Source organism: Tenrec ecaudatus, chromosome 15 (genome assembly GCF_050624435.1).
Source record: "Tenrec ecaudatus isolate mTenEca1 chromosome 15, mTenEca1.hap1, whole genome shotgun sequence".
Lineage (NCBI taxonomy): Eukaryota > Metazoa > Chordata > Mammalia > Afrosoricida > Tenrecidae > Tenrec > Tenrec ecaudatus.
The window spans coordinates 15,202,675-15,221,906 of NC_134544.1; the positions used below are offsets into that span (position 1 = coordinate 15,202,675).

General features: G+C 43.2%; 1 protein-coding gene across 4 annotated transcripts in view; it reads left to right on the top strand.

The window, feature by feature from the left end:
• The window catches only part of LOC142427300 (GPI ethanolamine phosphate transferase 1), a 97,999-nt gene that overhangs the window by 41,608 nt on the left and 37,159 nt on the right, over positions 1 to 19,232 (top strand). For all 4 annotated transcript variants that reach the window (XM_075532535.1, XM_075532534.1, XM_075532537.1 and 1 more), the window contains exons 13-17: positions 10,155 to 10,233; positions 11,169 to 11,351; positions 12,667 to 12,806; positions 18,460 to 18,559; positions 18,651 to 18,743. In XM_075532535.1, the coding sequence (XP_075388650.1) occupies positions 10,155 to 10,233; positions 11,169 to 11,351; positions 12,667 to 12,806; positions 18,460 to 18,559; positions 18,651 to 18,743 (595 nt within the window). The remainder of the gene's footprint in view (positions 1 to 10,154; positions 10,234 to 11,168; positions 11,352 to 12,666; positions 12,807 to 18,459; positions 18,560 to 18,650; positions 18,744 to 19,232) is intronic.

A 19,232-nucleotide genomic window follows, 5' to 3' on the forward strand; every position in this document is an offset into this window, starting at 1 on the left:
TACTGCAGAGGCTCTGAGGCAGGGGTGCTGATGTCCAGGAGGAGCAAAGGCAAGCAGTGGGCAGTGGCCAATGGCTGGCATGCCCTTATAGGCAGGTAACGATGTTTCCTTTGTCTTCACAGTACACGCAGTGGCTTGAAGGCACGGTCAGGTTGGCCTTACACAGGCACCATTCCCAGCACCCTAGGAGTTTAATTTTCTCTGCTGTGTACATGATACAGCAGAGCCTCCCATTCTTAGTCTTGCTGCTTGTGAGAGGGAGAGCGAATGGGTCTCTGCGCTGCAGCCCACGAGGGATGCATGCAGCCCCTCCCCTGTGCCAGGTGCTGTGGGAGTGACCAGTTGACCATGGGACGTAAGTCTACCACTGAAGCTGATCGTGCTCTGCCCCTTCTCTGGCTGAGGAAAGCCTTGCTGCACACAAAAACAGCGAGCTGGCCAACTGGACCTTGGATCCACATGTTCTTACCCCGACCCGCCGCCCTGTTTGCCAGTCCAGGCTTAAAGGCCCTCTTGATTCATAGCTTCATTTACTTATTTTTTAAGGGTATGTGGTCACTTCTCCCTTCCCCCCAGGAAGTTATTAAATTTATTAATTATTCTTTTAAACCAATTTAGACCTCCCATAAGAGCCCTGGTGGTGTATTGGTTTCAAATTGGGGTGCAACCCACTTGATTGCCAGTTGGAAACCACCAGCAGCTTTGTGTGTGTGTGGGGGGAAGACAGGGCTTTCTCCTCCCTGAAATAGCCTTGGAAACCCACATGGGGGGCCACGATGAGTCAGCATTGACTTGATGGCAGTGAGTTTGGAATTGTAGAGGTCCCCAGTAGGCCAGTGATAGAGCAAATGAAATAACTTCAGTCTGTGGAGTGCTGGGTCCTGAGGATGGGAATGTAGCAATGCTGATGTTGCCTCGGTTTGCTTAGTCATCATCCTCCGAGTCTGAGCTTAGTGGTAGTTGGCCTTTATGTAAGACTAAGTTTCCCGTCTGAAGAACTTTGTTCATTTCTAAATGAGGCATTGTGTGTGAGGCAAACAAGTTTTCTGTCATAACCGTTTTGTGAATTTACCTTTAAAAACACTTACTGTCCAGTGCAGTGGACTTAGTTATGCCCTCAGTGTGTGTGGCCCTCACCACGCGCCACTCCGGGAAGCTTTCGTCACCCCACAGAAGCTCCGTGCCATTAGGCCCGGGTCTCCATTCCCTCCCTCCAGCCCCGGGTCAGCACTCCTGCGAGTTTCTTGTGTCTCAGTAGCTTTTTGTAGATCTGGCTACTTCATAGATGGGGCACCCTGCAGTATTTGCCATTGTGGTTTGGCTAACCTCAGTCATCATGTTATTTTCAAGGCTCGTCCATGTGTGTAGCGTGTTTCCAAACTTCATTTATCTTTGACTACGAAAGGCTCCCCCTGGGTTTCGCAGTCACTGGTGATGGTACTTAGTTGTTTGCACTTGGAGCCACAGTGGCTTACTTGCACTGGAACACAGGTGGGCATACCGAGTATCTGTTGAGTTCCGCCTTTTTTTTACCATTCATTTGAATTTTTATTTTTTATCATTTTATTGGGGGCTCACACAATTCTTATCACAATCTATATATACATCCACTGTGTCAAGAACATATGTACATTTGTTGCCATCATCATTCTCAAAACATTTGCCTTCTACTTGAGCCCTTAATATCTGCTGCTCATTTTCCCCCTACCTCCCCACTCCCCCCTAACTCATGAACCCTTCATCATTCATAAATTATTATTATTTTGTCATATATTACACTGTCTGATATCTCCCCCGACCTTCTCTGCTGTCCCTCCCCCAGAGAGGAGGCTATACGTAGATTCTTGTAATCGGTTCCTCCTTTCTCCCCCACATTCTCTCCACCCTCCAGGCATCGCCACTCTCATCACTGGTCCTGAAGGAGTCATCTGTCCTGGATTCCCTGTGTTTACAGTTGCTATCTGTACCTATGTACATCCTCTGATCTAGCCAGATTTGTAAGGTAGAATTGGGATCATGATAATGGGGGTGGGGGGAAGCATTTAAGAACTAGAGGAAAGTTATGTTTTATCGTTGCTACCCTGCACCCTGACTGGTTCATATCCTCCACACAATCCTTCAGTAAGGGGTGTCTGGTTGGCTACCAATGGGCTTTAAGTCTCCACTTTGCACTCACTTACATTTTCAATGATATGATTTGTTATTCCTTGATGCTTGATACCTGATCCCTTTGACAGCTCGTGGTCACACAGCTGATGTGTTTCTTGCATGTGGGCTTTGTTGCTTCTGAGTTAGATGGCCACTTGTTTATCGTTGAGCCTTTAAGACCCCAGACACTATATCTTTTGATAGCTGGGCACCATCAGCTTTCTTCACCACATTTGCTTATGCACACGTTTGTCTTCATTGATCATATCAGAGAGGTGGGCACCCATTGATATGATTTTTAGTTCTTTGATGTCTGATAACTGGTCCCTCTGCACCTTGTGGTCAGACAGGCTGGTTTGCTTCTTCCATGGAGTTCCACCTTTTTACACTGTAACGCATGTGGGCAAACTGAGTATCTGTTGAGTTCCGCCTTTGCGGGGTCATGCTGTGATTGATTCGATGTTTACTTCTATGTTAGTCTAGGTGTTTTAGAGAAACAAATCCACAGAAACTCATGTATAAGAACGAGTCTTATATAAAGGGTAAGTGCATATCAAGAAAGCATCCCAACCCAGTGCTGCCCAGCCCACAAGTCCAACATTAGCCCATATGTCTAACACCAATCTACAAAGTCATCCTCCATCTCACAAAACACACTATGATGCCGACTGCAGGAGAAAGTCAAATCAGTGAGCGTGTAAGCATCTCAGCACTGGCAGGGGTCTTCCACACGGCTGCTCCAGCACCCAGGGCTACATTGGAGTAGGTCCATACGACTTCTCCTTGGGGGTGTCTTGCAGGAAGTGAGCCCTGCCAGCTGAAGCAGGGAACAGGCAGCTGCACCCTGGTCTGACCATTACAAAGCAAGAGACCCGAGAACTAGAAAGGCAAGGCTCACCGAGCCATTTATCTCTCCGCCCTTCAATTAACCCGACAGGGTGGTGCTATAAACTAACTACCTCAATCCAACCTTTGCCAACATGGCACCTGTATAAAGGTTAACCCTTTATATAAAACTCTTCTAGATGAGTTGCTGTGGATTTGTTTCTCTAAAATACCTAGACTAACACAACCTCTCTGCAGAACCACCTATTATTTTTGCACCCTGGCCACTCACTTTACATCTTCACCAGTCATGCCCAAGGGTTTTAATTTCCCTGCATCCTCCCCAATGCTTAGTGGTTATTTTTGTGTGAATGTTTATAGGGGTTCTCAACCTGTGGGTTATGATCCCTTCGGGGTCAAACCACCCTTTCACGGGGGTTGCCTGATTCATAGCAGTAGCAAAGTGACAGTGATGAAGTAGCAACAAAAATAATTTTATGGTTGTGGGGTCCCCACAACATGAGGAGCTGTATGAAAGGGTCGCGGCATGAGGAAGGTTGAGACCCTCTGATTTAGAGCCTTGAAACCCCAGAGTAGATTGGAGGGCAATGGGTTTTTGCTCTGTATCATTGCTTGTATCAGCATTCATAATTCATAAAAGTATAATTTTTTGCTCCTAGTTTTGTCCGCTTTTTTCCACCTTTTCATTTTTATAGCCACAAAGAGGCCATGAGGTTTAAGATGCAACACGAGTACACCTGCTTTCTGAATCCATCCCATCCCCTCTTCTTTCTGTTCCCTACCCCTCCCACTTAGAAATGTCTTGATCCCAACTCCCTGCTGTCCAGTTGATTCCTGTTCACAAGGCCTTATAGGGCAGTGTAGAACTGCCCTTAGGGGTTTTCCAGACTGTAACTCGTGGGTAGAGTAGAAAGCCTGATCTTTCTCCCGTGGAGTGGCTGGTGGTCTCCAACTGATGTCCTGAGGCTAGCAGCCCAACAAGTAACCACTATGCCACCAGGGCTCCTCTGTCCCAACCAGTTATCCAAATTTAGGAGCCAAACAGTTAAAACATCTTTTAGCTTATCCCTCACTTCCCAAACTGCCCTTTCTTCTTATCTAAAACTCAAAAGCTAATTAGCTTTGGATAATGCCATATTCTGTGCTACACTGACTTGCCATCAGCTCTCACTAACTTAATTCAGGAATTAAAATAGAACTGGATATTCATTGTGTAGAGGCACTTATTCTACACTTCTTATTTTTATCCTGATTTTAGAAAATCCATTTGCTTTATAGAATAAATGGTAAGACTCTGAATACTCAAGAAATTCATGTCATGGTTTTTTAACTTTTACCTGACATGGTTTGTTTTCTTCCTTTATACCACCATGCCCCTTGTCCTAAGTGTATTTAAAATTTTTTCTTGTTTTTTATTTCTATATATAGTGGATTACATCTAGTCTTTCAGCCGTTGTTAAGGTTTAAAACAATTTTTTTAGTTGCTCATATTCATTATACTTAACAGAAGATAAGAATTTCATTGCAGTCTAATTTTTATAAGGGTATGAGGCCTAATTAATGCTGCATATATTCCAAGGACTTTAAAATTTAGTTGAATAATTTATTATTATACTGCTGTTATTCAGCTTATACCTGAAACTCATATTAGTACAAGGAAAGGAGAGCTATCTGCCCAGAGGGAACTTGAAGTCTTCTGCATCACTCTGAACCCTTAGATGCAATGATTAAACTGTCTTCTCTGAAAGAAAAATTAAACTTTGATAGCACAACCAAGCAAGTATATATATATATTTTTTTTCCCAAAGTAAGGGCAACCAATCAGTATCCTCTTTATTAGCTGAGAACGTGCTTCCATCCTTGAAGCCTTCTCATCAGCTTTTTAAGTTACTTGGTTTCTTCAACCTTCCCTTAAGGAAAGGTCCTCTTCAGCCTTTTAGTGGCTCCTTGCTGCTCTTCTGACTCTTCTCCAAATGCTCCATGTGACTGCTCTGTACCGGGACGCTGGACACACGGAGTGCGATGCACATGGACCATTGCAAGGGAAGTGGTCGGCTCTGGTACTGTATAAGAGGCCCGTTAGAGAAGGTTCCGTTGAAATAGAAATTGGGTAAACAATTAAGGAACTTGGGCATGTTAGATGGAAAATCCTCAGACCAGCCATTAAGATAAACCAGCCATCAAAACTTGGTATTTTTCAGATCCGTGAGATACATAATCTCTGTTAATATCCATGTGTTAAACATCAAGTAGTATACCAACATATGCCTTCTGGTAATAAAAAAAAAATGTGGTAAAGTGCTTGGATTTCCTGCCTGAGAGAGACTGACAGTGGGGATCTTGACCTCCACGGTTGGAGAGGTGAATTCTGAGGCGACCTGGACACAATGGCCTGAGGTTCTCGGTCGCTATGTGGCTGTGTGTTAGCTTTTCCTGAGATCCGATGACATGCTGGCAGTTGGAGCCCTGTTTTATTCCAAGGCTTTCTGTTGTCTCCGTTTCTGCATGCCCGTGTGTCAGAGATAACACTTGCTCTTCCCCGGGCCACTGGGCTGCCTGTCCCCCCATTGACCCCATCAGTACCAAAGACACAGCTTCCTGTAAGAAAAACTGATGAATCTTAAAAAGAACTTTTACTGAAGTAAAACATAAAGGAAGGACAACACATACATTTTAAGTGTATAGCTGAGTAACTTTTTACAAAATAAACCCACTTGTATAACCAGCAGCAAGATAAAAATACAGACGATTCTGTCCCAGTGTACATCCTCTGGTTTAGCCAAATAAACCCACTTGTATAACCAGCAGCAAGATAGAAATACAGACGATTCTGTCCCAGTGTACATCCTCTGGTATAGCTGGATTTGTAAGGTAGAATTGGGATCATAATAGTGGGGAGAGGAAGGATTAAAGAACCAGAGATATGTTTCATCATTGCTACACTGCACCCTCAGTGGCTCGTCTCCTCCCCATGACCCTTCTGTCAGGGGATGTCCAGTTGCCTACAGATGGGCTTTGGGTCCCCACTCTGCACTCCTCCTCATTCACAATGATATAATTTTTGTTCTTTGAAGCCTGATACCTGATCCCATAGACACCTCGTGATCACACAGGCTGGTGTGCTTCTTCCATGTGGGATTTGTTGTTTCTCAGATGGTCACTTGTTTATCTTCCAGCCTATAGGATCCCAGACTATCATTGTAGGCATACCTTTGGATACTTGGTGTGTGTGTTACTTGCATACACACAGCAGTGAATACACACACACACACACACACACACACCTTTTGATGAGTAGACACTTAAGAATGATTATGATGTTGCATCATAGTTAATGTATATTGTGGTGTGGTTTGCTGTCAAGTTGGTTCTAGCCTAGAGTAACTATGGGCCATAAAGTAGAACCGTGGAGTAGAGCTGCCCCAAAGGGGGTCCTAGGCCGTCAGCCTGGGATCACTTCTCTGGGCCTTTTCTCCTGCACGGACGGGGCTGGTGGGTTTTTAACCACCAACCAGGTTAACAGCTGAGCACCTGGCCATGTGCCACCAGGACTCCTTAGTGTAAGTATTTGTTTAACTTGATTGGATACTGCCAAGTAGTTTTCCAAAATGGCTATACCAAATGGGTATGCCCACCAGCCTTAGCAAGACTTTCATTTGCTGTGTATCCTCATCTACATGAACACGTTATTGAATACATACACATACAGAGCGTATTGAACATACATGTGTAAACCATGGCCTGCAGGAACCAGAAACTTCTTTTGTGACAGATTCTGCCCACCACCTCCTCGGAAAGGACTCATCATCTTGACCTCTGATCGGCCACAGATTATTTTTGCTTGATTATCATTATTACTATATAAATTGACAGCTCTCTTCTCTGTTTATTCTGGCTTGTTTTGCTGGTATTATGTTTCTGAAGCTCCGCTGTATGTATTTGTTCTCATTGTTCTCTGGTGTTCAGTTGGGTGAGTTTACCCTTTCTGATGATGGGTGTTTGAGTGGTTTCCAGTTTGGGGCTATCATGGATAGTGCCACATGAACATTCTTAATATGCCTTTGGGTAAAATATGTACCTATTTCTGTTAGTTATATAACAAGGTAGGCTGAGTCAGAGGATATGTGCCCAGTCAGCCTGAGTACTTAACATCAAATAGTCTTCCACTGTGGCTGAACCTGTCCACGCCTCCTAGTGGGGCATGCAAATGCGAGTGCTTTTACATTGCAGCAACACTTGATATTGTTCGGCTTACTTATTCTCAGCTATTTAGGCTTGTAGGTGTTTTGTGATCATCACAATGTGGTTTAAACTTGCAGTTCCCTGAGAACCAAATAAATTCAGCTCATTTTAATCTTTACTGGGCATCATCATGAAAACTAGAAGAGAAATGTTTTGCATTTTTTCTGGAGGACAAGTTTATGAGAGTTTTAAATGTCACAGGTGTGAAGTGAGACTAATTTTTATGAATATTGAGCATGCTATGAATATCCTGTAGTGTGCCCCAAGATTTATAAAAAGCCCACTTAGGGAAAACGTTAAATTAACTTATTTCTTTGCCTCAGTACCCCAACTTACATACATGCCATGTTACATCATCTCACCATGTCATAGCCTATAACAATATAAGTGTTTCTTTTTAAAAACATTCTTCCTAAAACTTCACCTGAGAATACTTAGCAAGTAATTAACTCTTTAGTTCTAGACATGCTTTATATTCATCTTTTTATTTATTTTAGCAAATTTTTAGGTGCTTTAAGAATCACCATGTCTGTTATTTTCTTATTTTTCTTTCCTTTTTAGGTCTGTAATATTTTGATAGCATTTTAATCAGTTAACATTTATTGGTTGATTTTATGTGCTTAGCACTTTGCCCAGAATTATTACAGGTATAATGGAAATATAAGACATTTTCTTGGCCCACATGGAAGATAAAATTTAATTGAAGAGAAATAAACTGATCATTAGACCAGAATAAAGTGCTAATGGTGAGGTGAGACTTGGACCATAAAGGATGTGAAAGATTTGATTTTTGAAAGGGGAAAGGGATGGGGAGCGGGGAGGGAGGGAAAAAAAAAAGAGGACTTGATGCAAAGGACTTAAATGGAGAGCAAATGCGTTGAAAATGATTAGGGCAAAGAATGTACAGATGTGCTTTATACAATTGATGTATGTATATATATATGGATTGTGATAAGAGTTGTATTAGCCCCTAATAAAATGTTTTTAAAAGAAAGAAAGAAAAAAGGGGAAAGGGGGAGATCTTTATAAGCAAGAACTCAGATGTGAGTGCAAGACTGGTGAAGAATGAAGAGTGTGACTACTGTATTGCTGAGGCTGTGTACATCTGGGATAAGGGAAAACTTACGTAGAACATGGCAGAGGGTCATCTCCAGAGGTCCAGAGGTTGGGAGTTGATGAAGTTGCTAGTAAGAGGTCCATATCAACCGCAAATAAGCAGTATTTTAAGAAGCTAAGTGGCTGGAGTAAGGGAGCTGTGGGAGTTGAACTAAAACAGTGGTTCTCAACCTTCCTCATGTCTCGACCCTTTAGTACAGTTCCTCATGTTGTGGTGACCCCAACCACAAAATTATTTTGTTGCTATTTCATAACTGTAATTTTGTTACTATTATGAATCGTAATGGAAATATCTGATATGCAGGATGTATTTTCATGGTTACAAATTGAACATAATTAAACATAATTAAAGCATAGTGATGCATCGCAAAACAATATGTGATTATATATTGTGAAATATTTGTGTTTTCCGATGTCTTAGGCCATCCTAGTGAAAGGGTTGTTCGATCCCCAAGGGGGTCACAACCCACAGGTTGAGAACCACTGAACTAAAAGATTTTTGCAGAAATTTTGTGTATCTAAATAATAATAAGGCCTTCTTCTACTTTCAAAAAATACCTTTGGCTCAGTATCATTCCATGTCTAAGTCTTTTCTTAAGAAATATTTCAAGATCATGGTGTCTGAAGGGCCAGCATTTGGAGTACCTTCTTTTTCGCCCACAAGCTCTTCCTGTCACCCCTTGCCTTTAGATTCCCACGTGAGTTCAGGGCTGGGGAATTGTCCGACCATCAGGAATAGGAGAGCCCAGTGATTAGGTTCCCCTGACTTGAAAGATCTGGGGACCCTTAGTGCAGACACGGGGTCCTAATTAGGGGCCCTCAGAGAGTACTAGGGGGCCCATAGATGAGCTTCTGGAACCCATTTTTCTGAAACCATGTATAAATTTTGGGGGACATGTGCATTTTTTGAGAGTTTTAGAATCTGAAAAAGTCAGTGCCATCGCCCCTATCCAGATTAATAACCGCTGCTTAAAAAAGAAAATGGCAGCCACCTAGTGAGATTGTAACCAGTGTTTCATTTCCCGTAACTTGAAGTCTTATCTCTTCAGGGACTGTGGGAACCAAATAGAAGGCAGGTACTTGTATTAGGTTGACCCATCTGACGTTGCCAATGTTTAATTTGGTAGTCTTTAACATACAAAAACAGCAATGGAAAAAAAAATCCCTTGGTGAAACATTCCTGGCCTGCTTCTCACCATGTAGTTTTCCATGGTGTTGAACCTTCGTCCTAATAAGCCCCTGTGCTTGATCCAAGTCTTCCCCAAACCTTGTCAGGATGCCCCCTCTGGAGCCCCTCACCCCGAACCAGGTGCCATCACCGTCTGAGCTGACCTTCGTGCCTTGCAGAAAGTCACCCTAATACGGCATTGATCAGATACGTGTTTAAACCTGGTTTGGGATTAGACCCATGCATAAATGATCTGAAACCTAGTAACAAGACTTTTTGACTTACTCTTGTATCTTCATGTGCGTGTGCGTGCACACATATTATATAATAAACTCACTGCCATAGAGTCGATCCAAACTCAGCATTTCAGGACTTCAGAGACTAAATCTTTATGAAGCAAATCACCTCCTATTTCTCTTGAGGACACACCGGTGGGTTTGAACATCAGACTTTGGGATAATCAGTTCAGTCACGTCTAACCCACAGTGCCACCAGGGTGTGTGTGTGTGTGTATTTCATAAATTTCATTATCTTTTCATTCCATTTTTGATGAACTGAAGCCCTCCCATGTATTTATAAAATGGAAAGGAATAAACATTTTAAACCTGTGCTTTTTTCCCTCTCTCCTTTGTAGGTCACTTTCTGATTCTAAGCAGTACAACATTTTAAGAAAAGCAAGATCGTACATAAAACGGGAGAAGTATGAGAAAGTGGTAAGTACACAGACCCTCTGCTGGCCGTCTTTTTGGGGTGGGGTGAGGTATGGGGACGAGAGCAGAGAGGGCAGCCCAGGGAACTGTCCCCGTCCCTAGACAGAGTTGGCTGCCCTGAGTGGCTACATTAGCCTTGGACATACTCCTCTTATTATAGATAATTCTGGAGTATATTTTTTAGGTGAACATTAGGAATGAGCTACTACTACTATGCCATTTTTTATATAGAGAAAGATTTCAACATGGCACCACCCTACTGAGTATATATGATTATTTAACACATGAGAGATTGGTACATTGGAAATACCTATATGCATTAAGAAATCTGACTATCCACACAGGAACATTACCACTTTCCAACTCTTACCCTAGTGTGTTTTTCCTTCACTGTTTTCTTTTTGGTTCAGCAGTCTCATGATCTTAAGGCCAGAATTCTAATTTTCTGTTTCCAAAATGCCTAAGCAATACTCTCCATTTCTACTGCTTATTATTTAAAAAGTTTTTTTTACAGTTTTAAAATGGTAAGCCACTCCCCACTTCTGGAACATTAAGTGATATTCTAAGTGATTTGGGTACCCGATAGGAGAAAATCAGCAATGCTGTAAGAATTTGTCTCTCAGTTACTTGGCATCTGTATTGGAGCTGTTAGCCCCCTCTTTGTGTCACCTGAAGATTATTCTCCCAAAGTGAATAAGTTTAAAATGATTCACAGACAGATTGGTTGCCTTTAAAATGCCCTCCCTTAGCAAGATGAGAAAATAAGCTCATTTTACTCAGGGATGTTTCTTGTACTTGAATAATTAAAATCTGTTATTGATCTATTATCTATAATTTGACTCTTAATTTTAGTACAGGAGAAACCTTGTAATGTTCCTTTTTTTAATGGTTTTTCTTATCTTTTCCTTGTGGCAAGTTACATTTTCCTTTTTCCATAGGTCTCCCTCTGCAAGGAGCTGATTCATCTCTCTTTGAAAGGATTATCCTATTATCACACTTACGACAGAGTCTTTCTGGGCATCAATGTTGTTATTGGTTTTGTGGGGTGGACGTCTTATGCTTCTTTGCTGATCATCAAGTCTCATTCCAATCTTACAAGAAGCACTAGAAAAGAAGCCCAGGTAGGTCCAGAGAATATAACGAAGAAAAGAGATTTAATCAGATCAGCTGTAATGCGTTCTCCCAGCATGCAAGGCATTATATTAAGCTCATTCTTAATCACCTCTCCCTCGTTTGCTTTTGTTGTGTTGGGCCATTTCTTGTTCTCAGTTATCTCAATTTCCTCAGTTGAGAACGAGGGTTACATTTGTAACCATGGCTCTAATTTAGGAGGGCTGTAACGGCAGCTGTACGAATGATGGAAATGGTTCTCTGGTGTTACAGTCTTCACTGTCTGTTCTTCCTTGTAACTGTTGGGCAGGTTGTAAATATCCCATAGGGTTCTCTTACAAGTAGTCAGAAGAGGATTTCAGAAGAATACATTTTATCTGCTCATAACAGTTTAGGAGCTAGAGTCAGGCCTCCGTCCGATCTGCCTGGGCCTGCACTCTCAGTCACAGCCCTCCTTTGGCAGCCGGGCCCTAATTTATCCTCACTTCCTACTTGCCTTCTGGTGATACTTTAATGACGAAAGAAGGGGGGAATATCTTAGTCTTCATCTTGCTTAGCTTTGGGCAGCAGAGCACAGGAATGAAGAGAAAAACAAGGAAGGGAAGCTAAGAGGCCGCCTTTCCTCTCCTGTCCCGATTTTCCCATGCTTTCCTCTCCCGCTGTGCCAACCTCCCCTACAGTCCCAGTGTGCTTTGTGCCCTTTCTCAGACCCCGAAACTCCTGGTCTGAAAGTGATAGCTTCCCCCGAGTGCTGTCCTGCCCCCGGCCCTTGCCTTTGTCCTCCTGACCCAGAGTCCGTGGGCTGGGCAGACCCATGAAGGCTTCCTAGGACTCACACCCAGGAAGCTGAGCAGGTGGTTGGTGAGTGGACCTGCTGTGGTTGAGCAATGGCGTGTGGATAGCAGGTCAAGTTGGACTCTGAATAACTTGAGATCTTATCCCAAATGAAAATTCTGTCCCACAGTTCCTTGTGGGCTACGTGCTGGGTATTGCAAGGTGGCCAAGGAACTCCCTCAGCTGTCATAAAACTGCTTCTACAGAGAAACGTGGTCAGAGTTCTGCAGCAGGCACTGGCAAACACACTGAGACCGGGGGGCACTTCCCACTTGACAGTTACTAATCGTAGAACTTCTATGTGTTTCAGCTCTCTCTTCTCAAATGACAGCTCTTAGATTTTTTTTTTAAGGTGAATGCAAATCTTAATTATCTACTTGTAGAGCCTTTGGAAGAAAGTAATGCATTGTTTTCACTTTATAAAATCCCCTTTAAAAACTCTGTCAATTAGCATGAGTCTGGAACCGTTTCAATGTTTCCTTTTATTTTCAGAAGCCAAGCCGTCTCCTGCCGTGCAGTTTTGTAGCTATTGGCATTTTAGTAGCATTTTTCCTGCTGCTCCAAGCCTGTCCCTGGACTTACTACGTCTACTGCTTGCTGCCGGTGCCCATATGGTATGCGGTTCTAAGAGAGTAAGTCATGCATCCTGCTACCTCGATTTGTCACTTCATTTACACTTAAGTCTGTATTTAAAACAGATTGGATTTCTGTAGCCTAGTAATCAGAGTCGTAGTCATGATCTTCTCAGCTTGCCAAGCCCTTAATTCATTTGGAGGTATAACTGTCACGTTGTACGTGAGCCTGGGTTTTGGTTGGACTTTCCCTCGGAACTCCTTTATTGCCTGCAGGTAGCAGTGGCCTCGTGCCTTCTCAGCATTTCTTATACAAGAAAATTCGGGACTGAAAGTCCAAGAATTAACACTCTATATCTTGCCTATGGTAAGGAGCCCTGGTGGTGGTGTGGTTCAGCACCCTCCCACGAGGCCATCGAGATGTGGCAGTTTGCCTCTGTAAAAATTACAGCCTTAGACGCCCTATGGGGCAGTCCCGCCTGCCCTGTGGGGTTGCTGTGAATTCAATTAGAATTCAACTCCAGGGCAATGGGTCTGTATTTTGGTTTGGTTATGCCTTTACATTTTGAATTTGTGTTATTATTCCAGATTCCAGCAGAATGTTTTTCAAAGAATTACATATTTTCTTTCCATACACCTTGCTAGATAAATGAATTCTTTAGAATTAATCTTTAAAATAATGCATCAGTACAGAAATTGTGAGCTCCAAGTTCTCTGCTTCCAAGAAAGAGTTCCTGCCTTCCAGGAGAGGCCCCAGCTTTGACCCCAGCAGCACCCACCTGAGCAGATGCTAGCAGAATTTCCAGAAGAAAGCAGAAAGGCCTGGACACAGCCATCTGATCCCAGACCTACCATGGGAAGGGTAGAGGATCAGGAAGCATTTCCTTTCCTGGTACACGAGGGCCCCCGGCATTGGGGGCTTCTAGATGGTAGCTTATAATAACGGAGCATGGTTCTGGTGGTATTCTCAGGGAACCAGGGTCATAATGGAGATCTTGTTGGTTTCTCTATTTGTCTCATTAATCCAAAGTTCTAAGATTAGTTTTGGATGTCATAGATGTCCTGAGAAAATCAACCCCCTACAGCAGAGTAGGACTCAGAGGCCAAAATAAGGGTATTTTGAAGATTGACTATTCTATGCATAGGATCCGTGGTAGCATCGTGGGTTTTGCGTTGGCCTCCTAACCACAAAGTCAGCAGTTCAAACTACCAGCCTCTCTGTGAAAGGAAGATGAGGCTGTAGAGTTATGGCCTTGGAAATGCATGGGCAGTTCTACAGCAGACTCCTATGGGATCACTAGGAGTCAGAATCGACTCGATGGCAGTGAGAGTTTTTGTTCTATGTGCATTGTGACATGGTGTTTATTTTTTATCCTGATTTTTCTAACTCCAACTTCTTTTTATTTCTTGTCTTCATTGTTGTTGTTTTTTGTCTATACTCTTTTTTTTAGGGGCTCAAACAACTCTTATCACAGTCCATACATATATCAATTGTGTAAAGCACATTTGTATATTCATTGCCCTCATCATTCTCAAAACATTTGCTCTCCACTTAAGCCCCTGGCATCAGGTCCTCATTTTTTCCCCTCCCTCCCCACACCCCACTCCTTCATGAACCCTTGATAATTTATAAATTATTATTTTGTCCTATCTTGCCTTGTCTGACGTCTCCTTTCAACCACTTTCCTGTTGTCCATCCCCCAGGGAGGAGAACAAATGTGGATCCTTGTAATCGGTTCCCCATTTCCAACCCACCCTCCCTCTACCCTCCCAGCATCGCCACGCTCACCACTGGTCCTGAAGGGATCATCTGCCTTGGATTCCCTGTGTTTCCAGTTCCTATCTGTACCATTGTACATGCTCTGGTCTAGCTAGGCTTGCAAGGTAGAATTGGGATCATGATAGTGGGAGGAGAGGGAGAGGAAGCATTTAGGAACTAGAGGAAAGTTGTAATTTTCATCGTTGCTATATTGCACCATGGCTCATTTCCTCCCCGAGACCCTTCTGTAAAAGGGTGTCCAGTGGCCTACAAATGGGCTTTGGGTCTCCACTCTGCACTACTCCCCTCATTCACTATGGTAAGATTTTTTGTTCTAATGATGCCTGATAACTGATCCCTTTCAGCACCTCATGCTCACACAGGCTTGTGTGTTACTTCCATGTGGGCTTTGTTGCTTCTCAGTCAGATGGCCGGTTGTTTACCTTCAAGCCTTTAAGACCCCAGACTCTATCTCTTTTGATAGCCAGGCACCATCAGCTTTCATCACCACATTTGCTTATTCACCCGCTTTGTGTTCAGTGGTTGTGTCGGGAAGGTAAGCATCATAGAATGCCAATTTAATGGGGAGTTCTTGAGTGGAGACCCAATGTCCTGCTACCTTAATACTAAGCCTATAAATATATGCACATAGATCTATTTCCCCATCCTAATATATAAATATATTTACATATGTACATGTCTTTATCTAGACCTCTATAAATACCCTTTGCCTCCCAGCTCTTTCCTCTATTTCCTTTGACTTTCCTCTTGTCCCACTATCATGCTTAGTCCCCACCAGGGTTTCAGCAATTCCTCTTGGTTACATTACCCTTGATCATGCTCTACCAGGCCTCCCACACCCTCCTCACCACCAATTTGGATCACTTGTTCCCTTGTCCCTGGATTTGCTAACACCACTACCTATCCCCCCACCTCCCCGTCTCCCATGTTCCCCCGGAACTGTCAGTCCCGTTGTTTTCTCCTCCAGATAGTTCATCCAGCCTGTCTTATTTAGACAGACCTGCGGAGATAATAACATGCACAAAAACAAGACAGAGCAAAACTAAGTAACAACATACAGCAAAACAACAACCCAATGACAAAAACCAAAACACAACAAGAAAGAAGAGCTTGTAGTTAGTTGAAGGATTGTTTGTTGGCTTTTAGGAGTGTTTTCCAGTCCAGTCTGTTGGGGCATCACGCCCTGGCCCCAAAGTCCACCTTCAGCATTCCCTGGGGACCTCGCCGCTCCATTCCCTAGCTGTTCCGCTGCACTCCCCCAGTGCTTTGCCTCGGTGTGGCGGGATCAGATGGGGTGCAAATCCCACACTGTGTCTCCGGTGTTGTCCCCTGTAGGGCTATGGGTCATTGAGGGGCATCATGTCTCCTAGTGGGGCTGGCCATGTGGTCCTCTCTGTCAACTGGCTGCTGTAATTGGGGCCATCAACCTCACAGCCTGGTGGGCCAGGATATGCTCCACTCTCTCCTTCTCCCCCTTCATCTGCCCCCATGAGCTCCGATCAGATATGTCACTCTCCTGGAGCTGCAGATTCAGTGCTGTCCTTTGAAATAAATTCTTCTGGGGGGAGGGGCAGGTGTCCACTTAGTCGTTGGGATTGGGACCAGCCCCCCATTCAGCTCCTTTTGTTGCTGTTAACTTCAGCAATGAAAATTTATGTAAAAAATAAAATTACTATTAAAATGTGTAAAATGTTTATTTTAAAAGAGAAGGCAAAAAACGATACTGAGAAAGAATGCTGCTGCTCCAGTTAGAGCAACGATTCTCAACCTGGGGGTCGCGACTCCTTTGGAGGTTGAACAACCCTTTCACAGGGATCACCTGATTCATAGCTGTAGCAAAATTACAGTGCTGAAGTAGCAGCGAAAATAATTTTCTGGTTGGGGGGTGTCACCACAACATGAGGAACTAACTATATGAAAGGGTCGTGGCATCAGAAAGCTTGAGGACCACTGAGTTCGAGGACCACTGAGTTCGAGACCACTGGTGGGTCTGCCTATTTGACTCAGGTGCTTTTCTGTTGTTGTTTACGCATGATTTTACATTTTCTAGAAAGAAAGGCCCTATCATTTTTGAAAATTCTATCCCACTATGGAACTCCTCCTGAATTTTTAACGGTTTTCATGATGGAGATGATGTTTCAGTCTCCAGGGAAACATTTCTAATGATGAAGAGAGGTTTCCATCTCAAGGAAAATCACATTTAGAAAATACCTTGTTTTCTATGTTTACTCCCCCCCCCATTTTATTTTATTTATTTTTTATTAATAAATCTTTTTATTGGGGCTCATACAACTCTTATCACAATCCATACATACATCAATTGAGCAAAGCACCCTTATACATTCGTTGCACTCGTCATTCTCAAAATTCACCTTCCACTTGGGTTCCTGGAATCAGCTCGGTTTCCCTATTGGGAGCTTTTAAAGATATATAACAGTTCATAATTCAATTTGATCAAGCAGAGTTGTACAATTGCTATCACTATCAGTTTCAGAACACTTTTTTCTTAAACTCTTTGACATCAGCTTCCCTTTATCCCCTCCTCCCCCAGCGTATACCCCAGGAAGCTTTATTATTATATTATTTATTATTATTGTTAGATATTTTTGCTCTATCTTTACTTTATGATACAATATACAGAAAATTAAAAATAAAAACTAAGTTTCCTCTAGGGGAAAAAACCCCTCCTGTTAGGTTTTATGAAATCCTTTCTTATTCCTCTGTCCTTATCTGCTGTTGAGAACAAAAGAAGCATTCTCTTTCTGACTGGTGGCAGAATTTCTTCTCTGTGGCATCTTAATAGTTCTGATACCATTATGTAATTATGTCACCATTCTTTTTAATTACAGCAAGGTCCGAAACCAAATGATACTGATGTTTTATAATTGCTCATTTAATAATATGCAGCAATTGCAGAAGTTAAGTACATCATACATTTTAAAGTCTTCTGAATTTACATTTAATTACAGTCAGGGTACAATTTGTGATGTCTTACAAAAAGTTATTTAACTTGGTGGACAAGGGAAATTAAAGCACTCTCTGCTTAAATTAGTAAAATCTAATTACATTCAAACTGGTAAGATTTCAATATAAGGTAAATATTGGTGAAGTTTTCCCCTTTAGTTTTCGATTTGCCAGCTTGTGGGTTCATTGTATTTTCTTTCTGAGAGTCCACCTGTTTTGCACATATCTACATTTATACAGTTGTACATCTGTCTCTACATTTGCCGGTGTCTATACTTAAGCTAAGATTAAACAAGACTCATTTATTGCATTACTGTTGATAGGAATCAAGTGAGCCTTGGTAATCATTATCAAATGAATTCAGAAATTAAAATGTTTCCAAAATAGGTTCAGATTTCTAAAACAGAGGTCAATAAAACAAGTGTATTAGGATGCATCTTCCTGTTTGAATAATCCATAAATTAAAAATTCCCTGGTTTCTAGATTTGCTCAAAATCTTTCTTCTTTGCTACATAAAATCTGAGGGAGCCCTGGTGGTGTGGTGATGACTCACTGGGCTGCTAACTGCCGGGGAAAGATGGGGCTTTCTAGTCCCAGAAAGCAGGGGTTCCCCACCTGTGGGTCCCGACCCCTTTCAGGGTCGAATGACCCTTTCACAGGTGCCACCCAGTTCATAACAGTAGCAAAATCACAGTTATGAAGTAGTAACGTAAGTAATGTTATGGTTGAGGGTCACCCCAACCTGAGGGACTGTGTTAAAGGGTGGCGGCATTAGGAAGGTGAAGAACCGCTGCCTTAAAGAGTCACAGTGTAGGAAACCCACAGGGTAGCCCTGTTTTGTCCTCTAGCGTCACTATGCATTGACATCAGCTTGATGGCTGTGAGTTTGTTTTTGTTATACATCATATGTACCTTACGGTTTTTCCTGTGTAGAGCGTGAGCAGCCTCTGTCTGTGATCTCTTAACCAGGTTTCAAGTCGTTCAAGACCTGGCCGCATCACTGTCGGCCTTCCCTCGGAGTCGTCTCGCTGGCTCTCTGGTCGCCTTTACCGTGGCGATTGAAGTCTTGGTGAGTAGCCACCAGGCTGCAGTGCCTCTGTCGCCCAGGTAACCTGGCTCAGGGAGCTCACCTTGCCTTTCTCCTGTGCCCGCATCTCCAGGTTCTCAGTTTCTTCTACCGCCGCGTGCTCACCGCCGGGCTCGTTGCGTTTGCCATTTGGCCGTTTTTCACGCCGCTGTGGACTCGAGCAAAGGTACTTGTTCTGATCTTGTCTCAGGACAGACCAGCAGCGACTTGGTTGGCGTGTGTGTTGAATTCAAGGAAATGCCTGTTTCTCCAACCAAGGGGGAGAAAGTGTCCTTAGGCAAGGAGCCCGCTCCTTCCGACAGGAGGACTGAGCACGTTGAGAAGTTTCCCTGGCTCACGGCTTCTTGGCAAAATGAGCCAGTGATGTGGCGATTGCAATACGACACGAGGGGACTTCAAACTGCTCCTAGAAAAATCTCTGAATTCCGTTCTTCCATGAACGTTCACAGCCCCCTTGTAGAAGCAGAGCTGATGGGTCCATCTGAAGCACACCTCGGGTTTCTCAAACCCATTACCTTGACTTTGGAGCAGCCAAGGAACTGCCCAGAGAAGTCCCAAGAAGGGCAGTCGTGTAGATGACCATTCTGTGAGCAGAGGCGACCGTCCTGTGGGCAGAGGGGTCACCTATTCCTGGCCCTGCACAACCTCCTCAGCT